This window comes from Danio rerio, chromosome 6 (genome assembly GCF_052040795.2).
Source record: "Danio rerio strain M-AB ecotype USA chromosome 6, GRCz13ab, whole genome shotgun sequence".
Lineage (NCBI taxonomy): Eukaryota > Metazoa > Chordata > Actinopteri > Cypriniformes > Danionidae > Danio > Danio rerio.
In genome coordinates this window covers 54,689,367-54,716,691 of record NC_141026.1, presented here as the reverse complement: position 1 = coordinate 54,716,691, position 27,325 = coordinate 54,689,367, and the positions used below count along the sequence as shown (strand labels likewise).

General features: G+C 37.4%; 2 protein-coding genes across 2 annotated transcripts in view; both read left to right on the top strand.

Moving 5' to 3' along the window:
* The first annotated feature begins 7,207 nt into the window (after positions 1–7,207).
* On the top strand, positions 7,208–14,634 carry oser1 (oxidative stress responsive serine-rich 1). Its single transcript, NM_200357.1, has 4 exons — positions 7,208–7,475; positions 7,954–8,059; positions 10,274–10,384; positions 13,504–14,634. Exons 2-4 carry the CDS (start codon positions 7,974–7,976, stop codon positions 14,207–14,209), a joined length of 903 nt encoding a protein of 300 aa, NP_956651.1. The 5' UTR covers positions 7,208–7,475; positions 7,954–7,973; the 3' UTR covers positions 14,210–14,634.
* A 2,099-nt stretch (positions 14,635–16,733) lies between these two features.
* sdc4 (syndecan 4) overlaps positions 16,734–27,325 on the top strand; it is a 46,676-nt gene continuing 36,084 nt past the window's right edge. Inside the window, exons 1-2 of the mRNA XM_087255891.1 lie at positions 16,734–16,799; positions 26,475–26,645. The gene's annotated coding sequence lies outside the window, so the exon portion shown is untranslated. The remainder of the gene's footprint in view (positions 16,800–26,474; positions 26,646–27,325) is intronic.

Sequence of the window (27,325 nt, the reverse complement as noted above, 5' to 3'; positions counted from 1 at the left end):
TCAAGACGAAGATATTGAGATGAGAAAAGTCTGGTTATTTATAGTGAGTTAAGGATCGTCTGATAGGATAATCAGTCATTAGCTAAAGTTGAAACAGCTGTGAACAATCATAAGCACGTGATCCTCTCGAAATTTGTTAATAAATAAACTTCACTTAAAACTCATAGAAACCGAGGCGTATAACTGCAAAAAGGTCCACTTTTTGAGAAAAAAGAACCATCCCTTTCACCTTTCATTTATATTTGGTTGATTTTAGGTTGGACATTGGGGTTATGATATGGTTTTAGGTTGGACGTTGGACATATGGGTTCTGATGTGATTTTAGGCTGGACGTTGAGGTTCTTATGTCAACCTGGTTTTCATTTCCAAACAAAATACATTGTCCCCACGACATTGGGGTACAACATCAGTCATCCATCATCTTTTAATCAGTGACCTGCATCTAAAAGACTCTCTGGGTCTTGCGTATAAAGATTTTGGACATCTTCATGGACACTTTAATGCTTCCAAACAGTTTGCTGCAATTATAAATCTCCCATGTCTTGAGGTAGTTCATTTTGATGTGATTTATCTTCTGTGTGTGATTTGATTGGACAAAAAGACTACTCAGCAAATCGCCATAGACAAGAAAAAAAATAGTGCAGTTTAAAGTAAAGTAATAGAGTAAAAGTACAGATACAGCACTAAAAATGTACTTAAGGGAAAGGAAAAGTACACATTTCAAAAACCACCTAGTAAATTACAATTCCTGAGAAAAACTACTCAATTAAAGTAGTTTAAGTATTTGTTATATTTGTTACTTTACACCACTGGATGATTTTAAAGAAAGACGTGTAAAAATCCCCTCTCCACCATGCCGCTGCATTGAGTGCGCTCAAGAAAAGGCTGCCATTGTGTTAATGAATAGAGGCCTGTATGCAGCAAGCTTTGACATTTCTATAAATTGAGAAATGATGGTTTATAAAGCTTATGTTTGTTTTCACAAGTGCTTCAACTAGGATGAAGGCTCCGGGAAGGCTCAAGAGCTCAACAATGCAGCGTGTGTCCGTGATCGGCCTGCTGGAAACTACACAACAGATAACCTGAAAACATTTAATTATGACCCATCATTGTGCTTTCAGAGCTGCAGTTTGCGCTTTTGAAAATCAATCATTCAAGCTAGTCTTAACCGGCCGCTATCAACTGTAATTTTGAGGTCTAGAATTCCTGCTTGCGTGTAACGGGATAATGTGTAATGTGATACGTGGGATAAAATTCAATAACATGAGGAATTTTAGGGGAGCAGGAGGAGCTTCACTGCTGATGACCGCGGAGAACAGATAATCTTTTCAACACATGACAGATTGCAGGAGGGTCTTTTTAAAGTGTACTATAAATTGAACAATACAACTAACAAAATATGTTTATTTATGGATTCTAACTTTGGATTAGGGGCGACACGGTGGCTTAGTGGTTTGCACTGTTGCCTCACAGCAAGAAGGTCGCTGGTTCAAGTTCCGGCTGGGCCACTTGGCATTTTTGTATGGAGTTTGCATGTTCTCCCCGTGTTGGTGTGGGTTTCCTCCAGGTGCTCCGATTTCCCCCACAGTCCATACCTGTCAACATTGGGGTGTGAAAATAAGGGATTCCGCAACTATAATAAGAGATTTTGTTATTTCACAAAGCACAGAACAGACTCACATTTAAGAGTGAGGGGCGGCCCCTGGTGGTTCGGCGGTATGGGTTGCGTAAAGGGAGGCTCGGCTCTTTATTTTTTATTTTATCACCCTTCAGAGAAAGACTGAAAATACCGCAGAAATACAGGAAAATACCTTTATGGGATGATAGCGGGAGAGAACTGTAAAATCCCGGGAAAATCAGGAGGGTTAACAGGTGATCCACAGTCCAAAGACATCCGCTTAAGGGGAATTGGATGAACTACATTGGCCATAGTGTGTGTGTGTGTGTGTGTGTGTGCATGTTAGAGTGTATGGGTGTTTCCCAGTACTGGGTTGCAGCTGGAAGAGCATCCGCTGTGTAACACATATGCTGGATAAGTTGGCGGTTCATTCCGCAATGGTGACCTCTGAAGAATAAAGGGACTAAGCAGAAGGAAAATGAATGAATGAATGACTTCAATACAGAGTTGTACTAAAGCTCTTAAGACATCTCGACTCCTGAAAAGAAATACTTAATGTACAACCCCAAATCAAAAAAGATGGGACCGTATGGAAAAATTTACTTTGGCTTCTGTCATTGCAGAATTTTTTTACCCAATTTTGGTACAAAAAGTTGATACAGGAGCAATTTAGGGCCAGTGATCGGGTAAATTGGGTAAATAATGATGTGATTTGAAACAGGTGATTGTAATTATGATTTGGTACAAAAGCAGCATACAAGAAAAGTCTTGTCCTTTAGGAGCATTGATGGGCCGAGGATCACCAATTTGCCAACAGATATGTGAGAAAATCAACTTGGGCTCATTATGGATACATATCCCTGTGTACAATTCTGGAGAGTGAAATACATCCCAGGAGGTACGTTATTTAGCAGTTTTTGTTTTCGCGAATCTACCAGAGGCTGCTGTGTAGGCTTTTTCAGATCTCGAATTTCTCTTGCGAGTGGCATCCACGCCTGCTGTTCTCATGTAAATCCACCAGAGGCCGCTGTAGACTGACAGACCAACAAATTACCTCACCCACACCCTTCCCTAAACCCAACCGACAGTATTTTTGAAAGCAATCCAGAAAAGCCCTCGTGAGCGCCTGATTTTTACCAAGTTTTTAGATCTTGCCACGTTCTCAACCTGTTATTTATTTCTTTATTAAATTTTTTGCTGTTTGTTTTTGTCTTACCTGCTTTCTGGAACTACTTTTTCATCAAACTCGAACCATCGTCGCAGTCAACTCCACTCCTTGTACGCAGCTAGCCACTGGACAAACTGATAACAGCGGTAAAGCCGTCCATACGGAGGCAAACGGTCTGCTCAGCCCCTCGAGTTTTAAGGACGAAAAGCAACCATACGTACCTCTGGCTACATAATTCGCACTCTCCAGAAATGTATACGGGAGTACGTATTCACAATGACACTGCGATGAAGAAAATTATTGCAATGTTTAAAAACAATGTTCCTCAAAGAACGATTATTTTTACATATTTTATATATGTTTAGATATTTCACCTTCAACAGTAAATAACATTTTTTTATTATTCAATACAGTGTAATCCTAATCCTAAGACGTCTCAACAGCTGAAACAAATACTTAATGTACATGTACACTTGAATACATTTAGTTTGTGCTGCTTATTCCTTTTTTTATTGTTTTAATGATAACTCAGTCATAAAAAAGGTTGCAGGAGGGTCCTTATTCAAACTTGTCTCTTCACAAGTGCACTTGAGCTTAAGATGCGCTACAGCTCTACCTGCTGGTGGATGACATAAACAGGCTGTGCAAATGGATTTACTGTGCAAATGTCATTGTATACATTAGAGAATAATAATTGAGGGCAAACAATTGATAAACAATTATTTAAACAGGTAAATAATCGAGAATAATAATTGGAAGAGTAATAGTTGAGATAATAATAATATAAACACTTTAAATTGTCATGGTTAGAAAATAAGAAATTATTAAATAAATACAATTAAAGGTTTTAATAAGGTTTAATAACTTATGCAGTTAGTTAAAATAAAAGAAGTTTAATAAAATTGTAATAAGGGATTTTCAGTAAATTACACTGTAAAAAGTGATTATTTATAAGTGATTGTTAATGTGAGTAAAGATGTTGTAACTTTGGAGCTGTTGGGCTGATTTCTGCTAATTTTTATAATTATGCACACAGTACATTTACTTAAAAATTCTAAGACAAAAGGGTTTACTTACTTATTTTATGTAAAGTCAACTAAACATTTTTACAGCGTAATAAGTAGGCTATATAAATAAATTTATTATTATTAGTCATTTACAACAAAGGTTAATTTTCTAAATAAAGGAATATCAATAAATTGTATAGTAATAAGGTATTTTAATTCAATTAATACAAATTGTATGTATAATGAATGTAATAACGTTAACTTAAAATTCATTTTGGTTTAAGCTAAGATTTGTAATAAGGCATAAATAAGGTTTAATTAAACTGAGGATAGTTAAACTAAATTTTTTTTTTTTTTCATTTGGCTTAGTTCCTTTATTCATCTGTCACGCTGGCACACAAGGAAGACAAGGATGGTTATCTTTTAAGGGTTTTATTCAAAACAAAATCACTGAATTAAGGTGAGGAGGCAGGAGAGTGGTGTTATGGATGTTACCTCATCAACAGTTTAAATCTGATGAGGTACAATTTTGATTTAACTTCATTCAGCTAGTTTGAAACATTTTGTTATTTCCAAAAATATATTAATCCTTAATCTTACTATTTTACTATTTGTTTAATTCTTTATTTTTTTATTTTATGTATCCATTTTTCTGTTAATTCATTTTAAAAAAGGCGACGCAGTGGCGCAGTAGGTAGTGCTGTCGCCTCACAGCAAGAAGGTTGCTGGTTTGAGCCTCAGCTGGGTCAGTTGGCATTTCTGTGTGGAGTTTGCATGTTCTCCCTGCGTTTGCATGGGTTTCCTCCGGGTGCTCCGGTTTTCCCCACAGTCCAAACACATGCGCTATGAGGGAATTGGGTAGGCTAAAATTGTCTGTAGTGTATGAGAGTGAATAAATGTGTGCGGATGTTTCCCAGAGATGGGTTGTGGCTGAAAGGGCATACGCTGCATAAAACATTTGCTGGATAAGTTGGTGGTTCATTCCGCTGTGGCGACCCCGGATTAATAAAGGGACTAAACCGAAAAGAAAATGAATGAATGAAAATTTGTAATAAGGTTTAAAATAAACTATGAGGATAGTTAAATTCAAAGTTTTTAATTTTTAAAGGAGTTTAATTAAATTGTAAATAAAAAAATAAAAAATGCATATTTTTAAATTAAATTAACAGAAAAATGTATACATAATATATAAATAAATATAAAACAATTAGTAAAATAATGAGGTTAATTAGAAATAATTAAGGTGTAAATCATTTTTTTTAATTAATATAATTTTTCAAACTGTAACTGTAATTTTCTTAAAGAGTCTGACACACTGACATATGCAAGATTAATGTCTACATTGTTCTTTTATTTATAAGAAGTAAATAACTTCAAACACCTCGGCAATCTGCAGAATTCAGACAAAGTGGCTGATCAAATGCATTTTGGATTTTCCTGTGAAGTGTGTTTGTGCATGAGATCCTGCACACATCCGCCACATTTAATAGTCAGATCCAGACTGCTGCTTTCAGACTTCCTATGGTTTTTCTTCAAGCATAAACTCCTGCACATGTGGAGAAACAGAGTAAACAAGAACTCACCAAACTCTTTCCATTCCCCGGGGATTTGCCTTTAATGTGATTTGCATCTGGTTATGTTTCTTAGTACAGTAATACAGGCTGTTCTTTCATTGCAGCGCTGCTATAAATTCCTGCTTTATGATGCACTTTGTCTGGCTTCTTTACAACTCAATGCTTGTTGGTTTCTATTCAAACATGCTTTGCAAGGAGAGCGCATGGAGACCTGAGACAATTGACTTGATCACCACTAGAGGCCGCCATTTAGAGTTAAAATAATCCACTCCAGATGATTTTAGTTACCATTCCAAAACAATAATGATGATTGACTGATATCAGAAGGCACTGTATGTGTATAATATGACCATAGCATGACGTATTGGTCATAATATGTATTTAAAAAAATACCATAATAGAGTACTTGACTTATACAGTGGTTTTACCTTCAAAAGGAACGCAAGGAGCTTGAGAAAAATTGAAAGGGTTTGTTTAGAGCAGAGATGCCCAAACTAGGAGAAAAATATGCCCAAAGTTGGCCCAAGGTAACCTTAGATTTGGCTTGCCATCCCATCTGAGAAGAGAGGGCGAATTTTGGAGAAGGGTTGGGGTTAATTAATTCATAAAGTGACGTTGTCTTTGTAAATATGTTGTGTTAATTTAATAAAAGGCTAGGTCACACTTTATTTTGATGGTTCGATTGTTTAATTTAAGTTATTGCATCTACATGCCAACTAAATCTCATTAGATTTTAATGTTGCGTTAGAGTTAGTGTAAGTCTGTTGGAGCAGTATCAGCAGATATTAAGCAGACAATCTACTCAAATGGACCATCAAAATAAAGTGTTACCAAAATGCTAAATTAAAAAAAGTAATAGGTCATAATACATTTTAATACACTAAATACAAATGTTTATTATCCACAGTATTTTGTCTTGATTTTTGATTTTGCTAATATGATTTTGTTCTATATTATTTGTATTTTTTAATATTGATAGTAAACAAAAAAGCAAAAATAATTACACAAATAAATAAATGGTGTAATATATACTAATATTTATCACAGAAACGTTTTGAATAAATTAATGTTGATTTACAAAATACTGTGTGGATTTGTTAGCAGCTAAATCAAATAAAGAAACAATTAAAAAAAAGTATTTATTTAGTTAATTGATGTATTAATATTATTTCCAATGTTTTGTCCATGTTGAGAGATTAGAAATTAGAAATATATGTGAAATTTATGTAATATATACATCTAAATAGTTTTCTTTTTAGGCTTTGTCCTTTTATTATCTGGAGTCACCACAACGGAATGAACCACCAACTTATCCAGCATATTTTTTAAGAAGTGGATGCCCTTCCAGCTGCAACCCATCTCTTGGAAACCCCCAGACAGTACGAACAATTTATTTGAACAGCAACATTTTGGGCTGTGGGGGAAACCGGAGAACCCTGAGGAAACCCACGCTAATCCAGGGAGAATATGCAAACTCCACACAGAAACGCCAACTGACCCAGCTCGAACCAGCGAGCTTCTTGCTGTGAGGCGACAGCACAACCTACTGCGCCACCGCGTCACCCACAGCTACTGTTCTAATTTAATAATGTAATATAATAGCTACATTCTTATACTTTTCTTTTTTCAATAATATTTTTTATTAATTTAATTTAGACTCAATATTGTACATATAACTCGGTATTTAAACATCTCTTTACATAAACTACTATAAAATGCTGGACAATACGAGAAGCTTCTATAAGCACGTTTGTTTTCTTCTGACGTGAACGCGTACGCGCACTACGTCATCAAATCCTGCGTTGTTGCAGAGTCACTCTGAGTGGTTCAGTGTAAACAAGAGAGACTGGCGAGTGGAAAATTGACATTATAGGGCGTAATTTGTTGATTATTTCTAGTGTCGTGAACAGTTACTTTATTGCTGTATTGTCTAGGTTAAGGTATGCCCGTCGACAGCCTGTCATCGGGCGGGTTAAAGCGAGTTTTCTCACAAATATTGTTACTTCACGCTGGCTGGCTAACATTAGCCTGTTAGCTCACAGATCCTCAAAACAGGAGCAACAAACTCCTGTATGTCAGGGATTTACACGGATTCGGGTCATTTGACCGTGAGTATTTTTCTCTAATGATTAATATTTGTTTATATATTTTACAAAGTGAAGTAAACACTGAATGTAAACCGCGCAATCTGGCTGTAAACAATGCTAAGCTAAGCTGCTTTATATTCGAGCTATTTTATAACTTAAATCAGAACCTGTCAACTAACGTTATTGCAATGTAAAAAAATAGATATATGATATTAAAATGTAAATGTTGGATTTTAAGTTTTGAGTTGTTTTGCTAAATGATAACGTTACTCGATTGTTTCTAACATCCAGTGGTGTAATCTGGAGCAACGTTTTAATCACTGCATCGTTATTTCCTTTAATACAGCAACGTTAGATTCCTTGAGATGTTTAGAGCTAATAATTATGGTTAAACCTAACCTGTGTTAAATATAGTCTTTAAAGTTATTTATCTTTAAAAATAAATAATAGTGTTTGTCATTGTTGCTCACTTGTGTGTTCTCCATGGATTTGGTTTCAGTTTTAAGGCTGTGGAACATCATGGCTGCTGTGGAGAAAGTAGGAAAGGAGTGTGAAGAGGAGACACTACAAACTGCTTTTAAGAAACTGCGTGTGGATGCTGAAAGGTTTGCTGTGTTTTGATTTAGGTGCAATCCCAATTCTACCCTTAGCTCTTCCCCTTACCCCTACCCCTCGTTTTGTGCGTTCATGTCAAGGGGTAGGGGTGTCCCAAATCTCTTGAACTTGAAGGCGTAGGGCTAAGGGGTGAATAGCCCTTCGAACAAAGATTTTTCAGGACCACACTTGAAACCAAGGGGTAAGAAAATTTCCCAGAATACATCAGCCACAACGGCAGTATTGCTGAACTCGGAAATTAAGGACAGGGCTCGAAATTGCGACCATCTTGGTCTAATGCGCCTGAAAATTAGTCTATGCGACCTCATAATATATTTGGGAGCATTTGTGCAAATGCATATAATGGTTGTAGTGTTACCAGTTTAGATTTTTTCTAAAAACGTGCTGAATCGGTCTTCCCTGTCGCTATATTGGTTAATATTAGCTTTCAATCACTCAAGTCTTTCCGCTGTTAGATGACAGAGAGGAAGCTTTAATGACAGCGGGGAATGCAAACGGCTGAAGAGTGAAAAGCACACAGGTTTGCAAACCCCACCTAAAGTTGAGGCACAGATGATGACATGTGGTGAATGTCGATCCGCCAGCTTAATTAATTCGAGTATTTTCAGTGAAGGTGTCTGAATCTTGATGCATCTCGATTCACTGTGTGTTTAGCGCAAATGTACATTAAATGTACACATCTTCGCCAAAGAAGCTTGCCTTTACTAAGTTTACACTGAAACTGCGGCTTATAACAAAGAGAGGTGGTCATCGTGAGAATCCTGCTCTGCCTGCTCGTATATTGGGTCAGCCGACTCGCCTGCTTTTCCACAAACACAGAAAAATGAAAATCAGCTCAGACTGAACATTTAAATTGACACAAACTAAAACCAAAACTTTTAAAGAGTGATAGAAGTAATACTTTTCTTACTTTCTTTTGTCTATTCTTTTTTTAGATGTATATTATATTTCTATATAGTTACTAATGACTGTTTTGCAGCGTTCAGCATTGAATTGAATGATTTATTATAGTCTTTTCTTTGTTTTGTAGCAGAAATTTTATTTATTAAACTGACATGCATATAAAAAAATAAGCACTAAATAAATATTTCTTACTGCAATGCTTCATTTTTATTTATTGAAAACCATTTTTTTTTCATAAAGTAACAGACATTTTATAGCAAGATAACTTGCATTCAAGCGCATTTAAAGCAGCATCATAATGGGAAATTTAATTCATTGTTACTATTTTTTATATTTTCATCATCATTAATATTCTATAATTATTGGACATACATTTTGGAATGATTGCACAAATATCAAGTTATCACAGAATTAGTTAGATAGTTGTTTCTGGTTTTTGTTAGTCTTATTGATGTTGTTTTAAAATACAAAAACTCCCTTAAAATACAATTTGCAATGGTGCTCATTCATTTTTGGGGGTGCTCCTAAATGTTTTCTGGTGCTTCTAAATATTTGAAGTTGGGAGCACCAGTGCTACCAAGTAAGAAAGTTAATTTCGAGAACTGAAGGAGATCCACAAATTAGTATTATTTGTCATTATTACAAATTTTTACGACAAACAAACATGTTTTAAAATTTTCATAACTGCATTTGTGTTGCTTTAAAAAAAAACACGCTTAATTTTGCGATCTATAATCATAACTCCTGTATAGCAGTGCCACGACATTCTGACACTCGATGACACTCGTATGCCCTGTCAGAAAAGTCTAGTGGCTGGGAATGAGCTGTTTACAGTGTCTGCTATCATGTTAGTGTTGTTTTCGTGTGTTTACATAGATGAATATGGCCTCTGTGTAAATGCACAGTACAGTTATGATCTTATTGCCATATTGCATATTGCATATTAGATCGTTATGATAACATGATAACTTGACTTCAGTGGTTTCCTGAAAACAAATACCTAAAAATAGCACAACTGGAATAAGTGCAGCAGTCACAACCGTCTGATCTCATATGAAGCAAGAGCCCATGATGACATATGATGACGTGTGCAGGTGCTGTAGTGCTGTCTCAATTATTAGGGGTACATTTTGAAGCCCTTCCCGCTAACCCTCAGCTGTAAGGGCCAAGGGGAAGGGTTAGGGGTATAAAAATAGAATTGGGATTGGGCCTTATTTTGAGCTCCAGTTTGATAAGTGAAGGAAAAGCCTGTAGCAGAGAGTGTTTGTACTGTTCGCATAATTGAATGTGTTTCTTTCCAGTTCCACAACTGCAGTCCGCGTCTCTGAGTCTTTGGCTTCCAGGTTGGTTGCTCGAAGTAGTCCAGAAGGAGCTAAATCCAAAATGACCTCCTCAAAAGAGAACTGGCTTGGGTAAGCTCTGCTTTAAGATGATCTAGTTCACCCAGGAGCTAAAATGTGTTCAAAGCTGGTGTTGATAACTTTTTCTTCAGTTGAATACTAAAGGAGAATGAGGTCTGTTGAAGTGAAATGATGGGTCTGTACTAGGGCCGGGCAATAAATTGATTATTATAACAAAATAATTTTGTTGACGATGTAAAATGTTTAAATATCACGGACATGGAATATTTCAAATTCAAGCACACTTTTCCAAAAGAATGCACGGAGCTTCCAATATTACATTCACCTTAAGCATTACCGTGCACACGAGAGGTCAGGTGAGGGAGGGTCCTATCCGACATATTTTTAAAATGCAGAATGGAGAGAACAAACAGTACAGTAGAAAAAGACAGGGGAGGAGATGGTGAATTAGTTTCCAAAAAACACATGCACTGTAATTTGGGGGTGGTCTCAAAACACTCTTAAAATACACTTTATACATTGTGGTTATAGAAATAAGTAAATGGGGACAGTTCCCACACAATACCCCATAATGACAATGTGAAAAAAGATTTTTTGAAATTATTGCAAATTTATTTAAAATAAAAAACCTGAACAATCACATGTACATCAGTATTCACAGCCATTGCTCAATAGTTTGATGCACCTTTGGCAGCAATTACAGCCTCAAGTCTTCTTGATTATGATGCCACAAGCTTTGCACACCTGTCTTTGGGAGTTTTTGCCCATGCCTCTTTGCAGTACCTCTCAAGCTCTATCAGGTTAGATGGGAAGCGATGGTGTACAGCCATTTTCAGATCTCTCCAGAGATGTTCAATAGGATTTAGATTTGGGCTTTGCCTGGGACACTCAAGGACGTTCGCCGAGTTGTTGTGAAGTCACTTCATTGATATTTTGGTGGTGTGCTTTGGGTCATTGTCTTGCTGGAAGATGAACCATAATCCCAGTCTGAGGTCAAGAGCACTTTGAAGCAGGTTTTCATTAAGGATGTCTCTGTATATTGCTGCATTTGTCTTTCCCTCTATCCCGACTAGTCTTCCAGTTCCTGCTGCTGAAAAACATCCCACACAGCATAATGCTGCCTCCACCATGCTTTACTGTAGGGATGGTATTAGCCTGGTGATGAATGGTGTCTGCTTTTCTCTAAACAGAACGCCTGGCATTCACTCTAGAGAGTTCAAATTTAGTCTCATCAGACCAGAGAATTTTGTTTCTTATGGTCTGAGAGTCCTTCAGATGCCTTTTGGCCAATTTCAGGCGGGGAGTGGCTTCCGTCTGGCCTCTCTACCATACAGGCCTGATTGGTGGATTGCTGCAGAGATGGTTGTCCTTCTGTAAGGTTCTCCTCTCTCCACAGAAGAACGCTGAAGCTCAAACAGAGTGACCATCGGGTTCTTGATCACCTCCCTGACTAATGCCCTTCTGCCCTTCTGATCACTCAGCTTAGATGGCTGGCCAGCTTTAGGTACAGTCCTGGTGGTTTCAAACATCTTCCACTTATGGATGATGGAGGCCACTCTGCTCACTGGAACTTTCAGAGCAGCAGAAATGTTTCTAAAACCTTCCCCAGCCTTGTGGCCCGAGACAATTCGGTCTACAGACAATTCCTTTGTCTTCATGCTCGATTTGTGCTTTGACATGCACTGTAAATCCTGAGACATTATATAAACAGGTGTATGCCTTTTCAAATCATGTCCTTTTAATGGAATTGACCACAGTGAACTCTAATTAAGCTGCTGAAACATCTCAGGTATGATCAGTAGAATCAGAATGTACCTGCGCTCAATTTAGAGCTTCACGGCAAAGGCTGTAAATACTTATGTTTGTGTGATTTTTGTAAATCGATGAATTTAATCCATTTTGGAATAAGACTGTTACATAAAAATGTGGAAAAAGTGAAGCGCTATGAATGTTTTTTGGATGACCTGTATGATTAGCAATAATCCACAGCCTCTGGCAAATAGTCTTATGTGGATTCACTTCAGTCTGGGAAACAGTCAAAAAATGTTTAAGTTTTACAAAATTAGAACTACACAAGCACACTGTTAAAGGGATAGTTCATACAAAAATTTATATTCTGGGTTTTGTTTTCTTTGATCACAAAGGATGATATTCTGAAAAATCATTTAATTGAAGGGAAAATAAAAACAACCGTGACAAGAGAACCCAACGTTTTTTTTTTTCCCGTTCTTTCTTCCTTAAACCATCTCATCTCTAATAAGGACTTGTATTGACAGATCCTGAGTATTAAATGACCCTGATCAGATTGGAGGACATCTACAGTTAAAGTCAGAATTATTAGCCCCCCTTTGATTTTTTTTTAATTTTTATTATTTATTTATTTATTTATTTTTTATTTCCCAAATGACGTTTAACAGAGCAAGGACATTTTTACAGTATGGCTGATGATGTTTTTTCTTCTGTAGAAAGTCTTATTTGTTTTATTTTGGCTAGAATAAAAGCAGTTTTAAATTTTTTAATAGCCATTTTAAGGTCTAAATTATTAGCTCCTTTAAGCAATTTTTTTCCCGATAGTCTACAGAACAAACCATCGTTATACAATAACTTGCCTAATTACCCTAACCTGCCTAGTTAACCTAATTAACCTAGTTAAGCCTCTAAATATAACTTTAAGCTGTATAGAAGTGTCTTGAAAAATATCTAGTCAAATATTATTTACTTTCATCATGGCAAAGATCAAATAAATCAGTTATTAGAGATGAGTTATTAAACTATTATGTTTGGAAATGTGCTGAAAAAAAATCTGATCTCCGTTAAACAGAAATTGGGGGGGGGAAAATAAACGGGGCTAATAATTCAGGGGGGTAATAATTCTGACTTTAACTGTATGCTCTATAACAGGGGTCACCAATCTCGTTCCTGGAGGTCCGGTGCCCTGCAGGGTTTCGCTCCAACTTGCCTCAACACACCTGCCTGGGTGTTTCAAGTATACCTAATAAGACCTTGATTAGCTTGTTCAGGGGTGTTTGATTATGGTTGGACTTAAAATCTGCAGGACACCGGCCCTCCAGGAACAAGTTTGGTGATCGCTGCTCTATAAGGTTTAAACAGAAATGACACAATTTAAAGCAATACTAATACTTTGGACTTCGTTATTTGTTTTACATTAGATGTACTAGAAAGTCATCAAGAGCTGTTGTGAGGAACCAGCGACGACGGCGATCAAAATCTCCCATCCTTCATCCTCCAAAGTTCACCTACTGCAGCAAAATGTCTCCCCCTCCTGGACCCCTCAAACACAAGACCCCTCCAGAGCCTGATGACACCGGCGCTGTCAGGACAGATGTCCCATTCTCCACCTCGTGCTCCACTGCATTCGGTGTGGTTGGTTACAAAACCCACCTCCCTTCTCCAAAGGGTCAGGAATCACCCCTCAATCCCAGAACCTCCTCAGATGACGAGAACGCTCCGGAAAACAGACCTGCTTTAGGATGCGGCCCAGGAACGCAGGAGACAGGAGAAGCCAACACTGACTTTCAGACTCTGTCCAAGCTACAGGAAGGCGGTCAGTGCCCGTGTGGCCAGCGGGAGTGCCAGTGTCCCGGATGGCAAGGGGTCGAGGTTTACTCTTTCACCGGCCTTCGAGATGTGATCTCCGAATGTGAGCAAAAGCTGCCCGTCCCGCAGGATCATTTAGCCAACAGCAGAACTTCCAGCGGGAGTAATAACGGAGCATCAAGTTCCCCTCGCTCCTGCTCCGAACAGGCCCGCGCCTACGTGGATGACATCACAATAGAGGACCTTTCCGGATACATGGAATATTACCTTTACATCCCCAAGAAGATGTCGCACATGGCTGAGATGATGTACACCTGAGAGTTAATGAAGAAGATTAAAGGAGTCTAAATTAAAAAAAAATACAATTGATTGAATTATTTAAATAAAGCTAGTAATGAAGATGTTATCGAAAAGCAATTCTACTTTATTGTTGTACTGAAGGTTTGTTATGATGTTTGTTCTTTCTTCAGAGCATCCAGGCAACATGAGCTGGCAATGAATCATGGGAGCATGACTCATTCTGTGATTTAATTATTATTTTTATTATTTTTCTCGTTTGATTTCGTGGTAACCGTTATGTTTTGGTTTACATTCTTCAAGTTGCCAAAGGTCTAACGCGGAAGACTGACTGCAGGTTTGAGTTCACAGATATATGCAAACTTACATGATGCCAAGTAATAAGTCTGTTCACCATGACCAAGGATGTGATGTTATCCTAATTCTCAATAAAACAGCTTTCTTTGGGGGATTGTTCGTGACTTTTGTGGTATCAGCCATCTTGATTTCTAATTTTGCTGCTGTATCGGTCACTCATGAATCTGGAATATTTTTATTTCTGTAGGATATTAATATTAAATTATATTGATGTTTATATTTTGTCTAAAAGTAGTTTGCAAATTAAATTTCAGTCAAATTTAGTTGTATCCGCATGTTTTTCTTTCATGTAAGCCAGGGGTCACCAATCCTGGTCCTGCAGGGCCGGTGTCCCTGCAGGGTTTAGCTCCATCTTGCCTCAACACACCTGCCTGGATGTTTTAAGCATACCTGGTAAGACCTTGATCAGCTTGTTCAGGTGTGTTTGATTAGGGTTGGAGCTAAAATCTGCAGGACACCGGCCCTCCAGGAACAAGTTTGGTGACCACTGATGTAAGCAATATGCATAACTATAATATACACGCACCGACCACTTTATTAGGTACACCTGTCTAACTTCACGTTGATGCAGATTTCTAGTCAGCCGATCACATGGCAGCAACTAGGCATGTAGACATGGTCGAGACGATTTGCTGCAGTTCAAACCGAGCATGGGAAGAAAGGTGACTTTGAAGGAGGCAATGAGTTCACTGTAGTCAAATGGCCTCCACAGTCATCAGAACTCAATCCAATGGAGCACCTTTGGGATATGGTGGAACGGTAGTTTCGCATCATGGATGTGCAGCTGACAAATCTGCAGCAACTGTGTGATGCTATCATGTCAATTCGGACCAAAATCTCTGAGAAATATTTCCAGTACCTTCTTGAATCTATGCCACGAAGGATTAAGGCAGTTCTGAAGGCAAAAAGGGGACCAATCCAGTACTAGTGAGGTGTACCTAATAAAGTGGCTGGTGAGTGTTCCTAAGATTGAGAAGATATAAATAGTTGTGGCATTTTTTATTCAAATATGCAGTTTATGATGTTATTATTAATATGGTAACTCTTCAAACATTTTTTAATATTTAACGCTAATATATTTACTAACAACATTTATTACAGTATTTATTCATCTTTGTTAATGTTAGGTAATGAAAATAAAGTTGTTTATATTAACTCCATATCACCCTGCAGCCCAAGACCGGTGACTCACTGAAGCTAAGCAGGGCTGAGCCTGGTCAGTACCTGGATGGGAGACCACTAGGGAACACTAGGTTGCTGTTGGAAGTAGTGTTAGGGAGGCCAGCAGAGGGCGCTTAACCTGTGGTCTGTGTGAGTCCTAATGCACCAGTAAAAGTGAAGGGGACACTAAACTGTCAGTGGGTGCCGTCCTTCGGATGAGACGTTAAACTGTGGTCCTGACTCTCTGTGGTCATTAAAAATCCCATGGCACTTCTCGTGAAACAGCAGGGGTGTAACCCTGGTGACCTGGCCAAAGTCCCTCTATCAACCCTTATGATCATGGCCTCCCAATTATCCCCATCCACCGAATTGGCTCTATCACTGTCTCTCCACTCCACACAACTGGTGTGTGGTGAGCGCACTGGCGCCGTTGTCCTGTGGCTGCCGTCGCATCATCCAAGCGGATGCTGCACACTGGTGGTGGTGTGGAGAGACCCCCCTTATGATTGTGAAGCGCTTTGGGTGTATGGCCATACACAATAAATGCGCTTTATAAATACACATTACATTACAACTTAGTGCATTATTTAATGTTAACACAACTTTGGATTTTAATAATGCGTTAGTCCATGCTGAACTAAGATTATTAAATACAGTACATGTATTGTTAGTGTTTGTAAACAAATCAAATCAGAGACCTTATTGTACATTTTGTGCATTATTAGATCTTTACCAATGGCTAATATGCTAATATGCATTTATAGTTATTGAATAAATAGAAATGAGTTATTAAAACAAGGGTGTGTTAAAATTATATGGAATGGAAACAGGATTTCTATTGAAGCCAAATAAGTATACATACGAGATTTCTCCTTAAAACAAGGACTTGTTCTTAGTCACCAATAAACTGGAATGAAATCGGACCTGCCAGTCCACTATTGCACAAGAAATTGCATTGTTGTGCAATCCTCCAAAAAATGACGTAATTTTGTGAGGTAATGTTTATGGTGCATCGACGGCCACTAGAGGGGAACGCAGCACCATTCATTCACTTTCCCTCCACATTCTGGTGTTCTGCTGATGATTTACACTGGTAAGCTGTATAGATATATTATTAAAACTTATTTTGTTCTCTTTTAGTAATATTTAATGAAGCAATAAGTTACTGGAGCCCACAAAGTATTTTTATAAAGAAACATTTTAGTATAAATCATTCTGTTAATCAGCTTGATTGTTTTAATGCTGGTTTTGTTAGCCTTACGTTAGCATGTTTGACAGAAAATACATTTAAATGGTTTTAATAGAGATCTCACTAAAAACAAGAAATTTGTAAGCGACCCAAAGATCCCAGAAGCCACAGCATCTGCTGAACACTGCATGCACCAATTGAGTTTTCTTATTTTTAGACTGCAGGGTTGGAGTCTTGATCTCGTGGTCATAAATGTGGTTTTCGTCAAGGCCTGCACTCGAAAGACTAACTTAACGTTAGATGAATAAAAAATGTAAATTTTTATCTTGATCTGTTGCTGAGACAGAAAAAAAGTGTGTGTGTGTGTGTGCGTTTGTGTGTGTGTGTGTGTGTGTGTGTGTGGTTGTGTTTCTGAAGTGCCTTACAACGAAAACTGATTATAAGAAATTGCTGTCATGTTTTAATAAATATGAAAAATATTTCATAAAGCATATAACATATATTTTACAATAGTAACATTACATATTAAATGATCAGACTTAGTTTTGTCAAGAATTTGCATAATATTTAAAAAAATAAAGCAAGAGGCTGAAGACCGAATGTAATATGTCAAGACTATTCAAATTCATTTCTATCACAAAAAAACTAGAAAGAAGAGCCAATAGCCAAGTTAAAAATAGCAATATTAAGCTTAACGTGCTACATGCTAGTTACATGCTAGATATGTGTAAAAACATGCTAGCGAAATACTATTAGCTAAACTTGGCGGCTTAAAAAAGAAAAACTGCTTGCTAGCAACTTGCTAGTACATTTTAAACATTCTAGGAATATGTTAAATATGTTAGAAACATGATAAAACATGAAATCAGTGAGCTATCATGCTACCATGATTAAACATTTGAGTATCATGGTATTAACATTAAAAATGACTGGCTGGATTCTAAAACATGCAAACCACGTTAGCAGCTCGCTCAAACATGTTATAAACCATTGAACATGTTAAAAGCTGTAAGAATGAAAACCAATGTGTTAAAACATAAACATTCTAGTAAAGTTACATCCCTGCTGAAAAATTTGCTTAAACCAGCCTAGGCAGGTTCGCTGGTTTTAGCTGGTCAACCGTGCTGGTTTTAGTGGGGTTTTGGCCATTGCAGGCTGGTTTTCAGCCATTTCCAGCCTGGTCTTAGCTGGTCAGGCTGGGAGATGACCAGCTAAAACCGGCTAACCAGCGTAGGCTGGTTTAAGCAGTTTTTTTTTTCAGCAGGGATTTTAGATATGTGTAAAAACATGCTAGCAAAATGCTATTAGCATGCTAAAACATGGTGATATTGCTAAAAAAATTAAACTGCTTGCTAACAACTTGCTAAAGCATTTTAAAACATTCTATAAAATGTAAAACATGTTAGAAACATGCTAGCAAAACATGATAAAACATTAAATCACAGTGTACTACCAAAGAGATAAGACTTTTTTGGTATCAGACTAGTCAACATTAAAATTGACTAGCTGTATTATAAAACATGCAACCGATATACTAGCAGCTTGATTAAAACATGTTAGGAATGGATTAAAACATTGAACATGTTAAAAGCTGGAAGAATGAAAACCAATGTGCTAAAACACAAATATGCTAGCAATGCTATTTACATGTTAGATATGTGTAAAAACATGCTAGCAAAATGCTATTAGCATGCTAAATCATGGCGGTATTGCTAAAAAAATGAAAACTGCTTGCTAGCATCTTGCTAAAACATTTTAAAACATTCTAGAAAATGTTAAACATGTTAGAAACATGAAAGCTAAAACATGATAATTTTTAATATTTTGTAAGTAGCCTAGGTCAGGACATACATGTTAAAAGATGGTTAAAATGTGTTAATATTGCCAGCATGTTTAATAGAAAAGTTCTAAAACATTTGTAGCAATATTAATCTGTTAAAAATGAAATAAATCCTAATTGCGAAGCCTCAAGTTTGGTTTTAATGTAATATTTAAGCATCAACAATTAAATTTTAATGGATCTTTATATTGGTTATGAAGCCTCCACCTCAGATCCATGTCATTTTCTTTTAGATGTCAGAGTCATGCAACATACAGACTGTAAATTAGAGGAAGAATATCAGTGGTCACCTATTTCACAGTCCCTGTGTTTGCAAATGGGCCGGTCAGGTGACTTAGTTCCTGTCCAAGGGCGAGCAAGTTCCCAAAAGGACATTCCAGTAAAACATACGTCAGAGCATGCACATTATCTCTGGAAATAACCCCATCTGTTAAATGTCATGGCGTAAGTCATCTCGCGCTCATCTGTAACATCTGCATTGTACGAATCTAAACACGCAAACACGAATCTAAATCTAATTCAACAATCCGCCCAGTCCTTTCTGCTTTACCGATCTCAATTCGGCCTCTTTGCCGCTGAGAGAATGACTTGTAGGGTTGTATGGATTTTTACAAAAGGGGACCTGCATCAAAGCATACCCAAGAAAAGCTATGGAAACGCACAAAAGAGTCTGTTGGATGTTGCCAGTCAACAAAAGCTGCCCAGCTAACCAGTTTGCCTAATAATCAAGCCTTTTGTCAAGCAGATTGAACAAAACACAGGGAATTCAGCTGGGAGAGCATGCAGTCTGAACATGTGCTTTTATTGTGCTGCTTGTTGTTTTGTTTGGCTGAAGTCGATCATGCTCCTTCACAGCTCATCTACTTTGTCTTAGATGTTTCTTTAGACGAAATAACAATAGACTCTAATGAAGCGGTGGCTGTAGAGCTGTAAAATGAATGTGGATTGTAGTGCCGGTGATGTGCGACATACGCTTGATCTAATTTGATTGCATGCTTTTGGGGAATTTCTGCACAGTTTAAGATTGTTTGAGGAACTTTAAAGGGGACTGATTGTTTTCATTGTGTTTATTCGTAGTAATTTCGTCAAGAAAAGTGTCTAAAAATAGGGCTGTTTACAAAAGTTATTAGCTTTCCTATGAAATTGTAGTTATTTAAAAAATATTTCCATTGCTATTCACTGAAAAATCACTTTTGTTGTTTGTTCAGACTACTTACTTGAAAAGAGTTGAAACAACACAATTAATTTGTGTTTTATAGGGACAACTTAATTGTTTTATGTTCTATCCACCTGAATTTGTAAAAACGATTGAGTTAACCTAATTAGACAATTTAGCCTACCCAATTCACCTATACCACATGTCTTTGGACTGTGAGGGAAACGGAGCACCCGGAGGAAACCCACGCGAACGCAGGGAGAACATGCAAACTCCACACAGAAACGCCAACTGAGCCGAGGCTCGAACCAACGACCCAGCGACCTTCTTGCTGTTAGGCGACATTTAACTGAAACATTTAATTACAGTTTGCTTTTTTGTAACTAAACAGTTAAAAAACAAAAGTTTTGTTCAATTAAATTAGAAATCACAATCTATATTAAGTCCCCTTAAATTCCCTATTATTTTCTCTGTCTTCTCAGATGAGATGAATGGCCAAATTAAAGGTTACCCTGGGCCAGCTCTGGCCCGCGGGCCCTAGTTTGAGCATCTCTGATCTAGTAAATGCACTATCTAGTCAAAAATATTCTATCTAGTAAATACAAAATTTAGTCAAAATTATTCGCCCTCATATAATTTTTTTTCTTAATATTTCCCTAATTATTTTTTACAAAACATGGAATTTTTCAAAGTATTTCCTATAATATTTTTTTCTTCTTGAGAAAGTCTTATTTGTGAATATTATTATCCCTTTTAAGCTTTATATATATTTTTTTATTTTCTACAGAACAAACCACTGTTATACACAGTGTTGGGGAGTAACTACTTACATGTAATGCTGTTACGTAATTTAATTACAAAATAAATGTAACTGTAATTTGTTACAGTTACTGAGAAAAAAATGTGTAATTAAATTACAGTTACTTATGAAAATGTTAAAGATTACAAATGGGGTTACGTCTAAATATGTTGAAAAACATTAATCTGTTGCTTTGCCTGTTTTTGATATGCATGATGCCTTCTGCTAAGGTTATTTATTAAAGCGCTGCTATTCATCGATAACTACATTTCTCAGTATCGTGGTAGTTCCGTCGCTACTTTCTAAATCAAATAGCTTGATTTAGATTGCGGATCAATGAGTGATGGCACCGGCATTCACAGAGTAGCGAGAATGACAATTTATTCTTCTACCAACTTTTTGTTGCGTTACTGCCACCTCTCGCTCTTGTGAGTGATACGCTTTTAGTTTTTGCTGTTATTTACTGTAATTTGTTTAGTACAGCATATAATTTACAGTAAATAATTTAAATAAATAATTCTTCCTCAAATGTTTCATTGACAGTTTTATTGATGACTAAGATATGATTGACTTGGATTTAGGTTGAAATGAAAATTGCAAAAATAGCTTAGATTTATTTATTTTTTATTGCCAATGCCACAAAAATCACAATGCAAAACTAACTAAAATTTTGATTTTGTGTAACAACAGTATGTTTTTGTTCAAAGTTTAGTTTTGTGGTGGCTGTACTTTAAAATTAAATTAATATAGTCTTAATTCAAGTGATGAAAAATGTATAAATTCTAACAGTAAACAGAGTGCTACTGTAAGGTAAAAGTAATCAAAAAGTAATCAGATGTAATCAGTTACTTTACTTTTATAAAGTAATTGAAAAGGTACACTACTTATTACATTTTTAATAGGGTAATTTGTAATCTATTACATTTACAAAGTAACCTCCCCAACACTGGTTATACAATGATTTGCCTATCTTAATTATTTACTATAACTTGCCTAATTAACCTAGTCAAGACTTTAAATGTCACGTAAAGCTTGAATACTAGTATCTTGAAAAAATCTAGTCAAATATTATGGCAAAGATAAAATAAATCAGGTAGTAGATATGAGTTATTAAAACTATTGTGTTTAGAAAATCTAGCCACAAATCTACAGAAATTGTTGGAAAAATATACAGGAGGGCTAATACTGTTTATAGTTAGATTGTATCACCCTAAAATAAGGTGTAACCGAGCCGGCTGTATAGGGTTAAACGTGCTGCTGTCAGTCATGAGCGTTCCTGCGTTGGTTTTGTTCAGGCTTGTCTCCTCACCTGCGTCCCCCTCACCCCTCACTCCTCCTGGCTTTGCTCCCTTTGTACGCAGGAATGTTTGTACTTGAATCCTGGTTCTTTCAGTCAGAGACTCAGGAGAGGAGCGCCATTGTTCTGTGCTGGTGGGGTTGCGTCCCCCTTGGGAGAGGCTTTTTTTCCTTCTGTGTAATATTAGATGTTATTTTTTGAAGGCGGCTGCATGGATTGTATGATGAGGATGAGGTTTTAGCCAACGATGGTTGTTAGTTGACCGATTCACTTACAAATATGACAATAATAGGGGTGTAATGATACATGAAGATTGTGGTTTGGTTTACGGACCTAGTTTTAAAGTCATATTTCAGTGCAGGAAGATAGGATTGCTTCTCTTTTTTTTTTGTTTTTCATGGTGGCTCGGTGGTTAGCACTCACAGCAAGAAGGCCGCTGGTTTGAGTCCCAGCTGGTCGAGTTGGCATTTCTGTGTGGAGTTTGCATGTTCTCCCTGGGTTGGCATGGGTTTCCTTTGGGTGCTCTGGTTTTCTCCACAGTCCAAACGCATGCGCTATAGAACAATTGAATATACTATTGGCCATTGTGTATGTGTGTGAATGTGAGAGTGTATAGGTGTTTCCCAGTCCTGGGTTGCATCTTGAAAGGGCATCCGCTGTGTAAAACATATACTGGAATAGTTGGTGGTTCATTCCGCTGTGGCGACCCATGATAAATAAGAGACTAAGCTGAAGAAAAATGAATGAATGATAAAATAAATTGGCCATAGTGTATGAGTGTGAGTGTGTTTGTAAATGAGTGTGTATGGGTGTTTCCCAGTACTGGGTTGCGGCTGGAAGGGCATCCACTGCGTACAACATAAGCTGGAATAGTTGGCGGTTCATTCCACTGTGGCGACCCCTCATAAGCCAAAGAAAAAAAAATTAATAATGGCTGCACAGTGGGTAGCACAATTGCCTCACAGCAAGAAGGTCACTGGTTCGAGCCTCAGCTGGGTCAGATAGCATTTCTGTGTGGAGTTTGCATGTTCTCCCCGTGTTCGCATGGGTTTCCTCCGGGTGCTCTGGTTTCCCCTACAAGTCCAAAGACATGTGGTACAGTTGAATTGGCTAAGCTAAATTGTCCGTAGTGTATGTGTGTAAATAAGTGTGTGTGTGTGTATGTTTCCCAGTGATGGGTTGCAGCTGGAAGGGCATCCACTGCGTAAAACTTGTGCTGGATAAGTTGGCAGTTCATTCCACTGTGGCGACCCCAGATTAATAAAGGGACTAAGCCGAAAAGAGAATGAATAACTGCAATTTTTTTTCAAGGGTTAGTTCACCTAAAAATAAACGTTCTGTCATCCTTTAGTTCATTTGTTTTAAACCTGCTTGAGTTTTTCTTCTTCTGTTAAACGCAAAAGTAGATATACTGAAGAATGTTGGAAAAAAGCATTTTCATAATAGTATTTTTTTTTTTTGTTACTTAAGCATGCTTACGGCGTCTTGTTTCCAACATTCCTCAGAACGTCTTGTTTTGTTTATGGAAGTTTAGAATCACTTGAGTGTGAATAAATGGTAAGGAAATGTTCATGTTTTGGTGAACTATCCCTTTAAGGATGAGATGTTTGTAAAAAAAAACAAAAAACAGCTAATGCTATAAACTACAGTTAAAAGCAGAGTCCAGACTATAACATTTAATCGCTATACAGTTTTAGCTATAAAAATAGATGCTCAAAACATTTAGAGTTCACAACCTGTTTTAGGACAGATTTATTTGAATAGTAATTATTGAAAATAAAGGATAACTGTACATACAGTCTAATCTCACAAGGAAACGTAACTATTATACATGGCGAGTTCAGTCATTCATTTTCTTTTTGGCTTATGCCGAGTTCAGACTGCATGATTTTCAAAGTAGTCGTGTCACAGATGTTTTCACACTGCTTGACTATCTGGGCTAGCGTTTTGTCGCTGTTTGTTTACACTGCAAGACGGATCGGCGACAGGGACATTCACATTGCATGACTTTACTATAGGAAGAATCGCTGACAACTTCGTCCAAACTTCGTCTCACAGCCAAAAACATGTAATATATCTTTTGTTATTAACTACATAATGAGAAAAAAGCCTTTAATGGGGTAGAACATGTACATGTTTGCTCACCTGGGTTTAAAGGGAATTAGCCATTTCTCCTCAACGTTGATAATAAACTAATTTCTTTCTGTATGAAACGTCAAACAGACACGGTTGCTCCTGAGTCCTGTCAAACCTCCACTAGTTTTTCCTCCATTTCGTGGGTCCAAATAAACAGAAAAAGAGTGCTTTTAACTTCTCCCCCAGCCTCCCGCTGGCCTGCAGCAGGTATACACACACACGCACACACAAGTGAAAGCTGCTCTCTCATTGGCTTTAGGTGATCGCTGATGTTATTTTCAGTCATAACTCAATTCACACGGCATGATTTGAATCGCGGACAGCTCCAGATATTTAGCACGCCAAATATCTCACAGGCATCAGGGACTCATCTGCGATTCTCTCAGATCGCGTCTTTGAAAGTTCATACTGTGTGATTGTCACTTACGTGCACGAGCAGCGATTTGCCTATGATTTCAGGCATTTGTCGCCAATTTCTCAAAACCTGTCGGCGAGCCAAAATCGGGGCTAAAATCACGCAGTCTGAACTAGGCATTAGTCCCTCTATTAATCACGAGTCGCCACAGTGGAATGAACCACCAACTTATCCAGCATGTTTTTTTGCAATTGGTTAAGTTTAGGAAACGAGGAGGGTGGGTCAGTTGATTGGCCGGTCACCTAGTCAATCATTCAGTCATTCAGTCGGTCGACTGCAGCCTCTCACGAACGGCACTTGCGAGAGACATTTGAGATACATAAAAGCTCACACCGCGGCCTCTTGTGGATTGGCGAAAACAAAAGCTGCAAAAATACACACCACCCAGGACGTATTTCGTATTCTCCAGAAACGTCCACAGGACTACGTTTTCAGAATGAGCCTGGGTTGAATTCACCTGTGCTGCATGTCTTTGGACTATGGGGGAAACCGCAGCACCTGGAGGAAACCCAAGAGAACATGCAAACTCCACACAGAAATGATAACTGATCTGGCCGGGGCTTGAACCAGTGAGCTTCTTGCTGTGAGGCGATTGTGCTAACCACTGTGCCACCGTGCTGCCTCTACATAAGACGTATAAGTCAAGTAAAAGTGTAAGAAAAAAAAAACCAATAGAATGATTAAAGGAACAAATGCTGGAATAAATAATTACAAACAGATAATTGTATTGTTAAATGTTCTCTGCCTCAGTTAGATTCGTGGAAATTATCAAATATGATTTGAAAAAAAAAAAACAGAAATAATAAAAATTTACAGAACAACCCACTGAGTTCATGTAGAGTTATAATGTGCATTGTATTTTCAAGAAGATTTAATTCTAGCTTGTTTCTGATTGGTCGAGTTGAGTCTATGTACAATGTATGTACAAATACAGCCCTATGCAGAATATTATGTACAATGGGGAAATAAGTATTGAACACGTTATGTTTTTTTTCTGGGAATAAGATTTCTAAAGGAGCTTTTGGCATGTTACTGAACAAGACTTTTGTAAAAAAAGAAAAAAAAAAACAGTACAAACATAAATATAAAACAAAAATATAAAAGTTTAAAATTTATATTAATAAATATAATTTTTTTATTTATTTATTTATTTTTTTGCTGATGGCAGCTTAAAGACTCCTTTCTTATGGAGAATGAAGTCACATGCATTGCTCAGGTGTGAGTTTTTCAACAAAGTGTAAAATCTTGATGGTTCTCTGGATTTTGTCTATCAAATCTGATCTTTAATTTGTTTTTCTCTTTTGAATTCAGCTCAGGAGATTGGCTGGGCCATTGATTTTCTTTCTCTGAAAGCATTTGAGAGTTTCCTTGGCTGTGTTTTGGATCATTGTCTTGCTGAAATGTCCACTCTTGTTTCATGTTCATCCTCCTGCTAATGTAGATGTTGGACTGAAGCAGCTGATATTCATTTACACTGATGAAGGGCAGAGGGTTGCTGAAGAGCAACTGAGAGATTTCAGCTGCTGTCTGGACTTTCACTGCCTTTCCACACCTCCCTTTCTTCATGTGTTCAATACTTTTTTCCTGTGTCATTTCATTTTATTATGCATTACTTCATTTGTAAATTAACTTTTCATAAATGGATTTCTTTGGTTGTTGCCAACATCTGGTGAAAATTTCACGTCAACAGCACCTCTAGAAAATAGAAACATGTTCAATACTTATTTTCCCTGCTGTAAAATCTAATTTAAGTGTGTGTGGAAACGTATGTGTTTGTATGTGAACATTATGCATCAGTATAAGGGTTTTAAAATAAAAAACACGAGCCTTCGTAACTGTGATGCTTTTCTTAGCGAGACCTACTAATAATATAAAGAGACGTTTGACAATGTTTAGATGGACTTTCTGACCCAAGCGGCTTTTTCCCATGGTATAGGATGAAGGCTCATATGGAAGTGTTTAGGACTTGGGTGCTGCAGTGCGTTTCTGTCGCCACTCAAGCCTCCGCCACCCTCACAGGGGCACGAACCCAGCAACTGGAGGGCAAAGGTCAGTGGGGCGAGTGAGACTGGAAAGATCCAGATCTCAAGGCTTCTGCATCGCTCTGGTGAGTCTCTATGTGTTTCTCAAGGGTTCAGCATTTCCTTTTCTCATTTCCCTTTTCTCTGCCTCAGCTAGATTTGGGGAAATTCTCAAATCCCATTTTTTGTGGGGCATTTCATATAGCATATTCACAAAAGAGTTTTGTGATTTTGATTTAAATTGATAAAATACAATTAAACTTCATACACGTTCATACATACAATAAAGAGCGTCGGGTTTCAACAGAGGTGAAGTGCCAGATGCAGCTTTATTCAGGGATAATCAGACAGGCAGGGTCAATTGGAGCAAATGGTACAAAATGGATAATCTAAAGAAGTAACCCAGAAATGCAGGCGAATGGTCAGGACAGACGGCAAAACAACACAACAGTAAAACAAACAAAAGTCTAACAACCACAAAAGGCAAGACAAGGAAAAATGCTAGGAAATGCTCACTTACAGTAACCAAGACTCAGCAGCAATGTGTGTGTGCTGTGTTTATAGTCTGTTAGATTAGTCCTGGGGTCCGTTCTTCTTATGTGGAGTACTTAATTAGCTGGATTTGGTTATTGACGATTTTACATGATCCATTATCGTTTCTTTCTTCAAAATTGATCTGAGAGCTGTTGTCATAGCAACAGTTCTGGTAGATCAAACCTGCTAGGGAGCAGGCTCATTTCATTTAAACAGGATTAGATCGGGTCAG

What these genes read in the sequence shown, in the direction of transcription:
- oser1 (NM_200357.1), top strand. Translation starts at nt 7,974, where the DNA reads ATGGCTGCTGTGGAGAAAGTAGGAAAGGAGTGTGAAGAGGAGACACTA. An exon ending in CTGCGTGTGGATGCTGAAAG is followed by an intron (nt 8,060 to 10,273) that starts GTTTGCTGTGTT and finishes GTTTCTTTCCAG; the next exon opens with TTCCACAACTGCAGTCCGCG. An exon ending in TCAAAAGAGAACTGGCTTGG is followed by an intron (nt 10,385 to 13,503) that starts GTAAGCTCTGCT and finishes GTTTTACATTAG; the next exon opens with ATGTACTAGAAAGTCATCAA.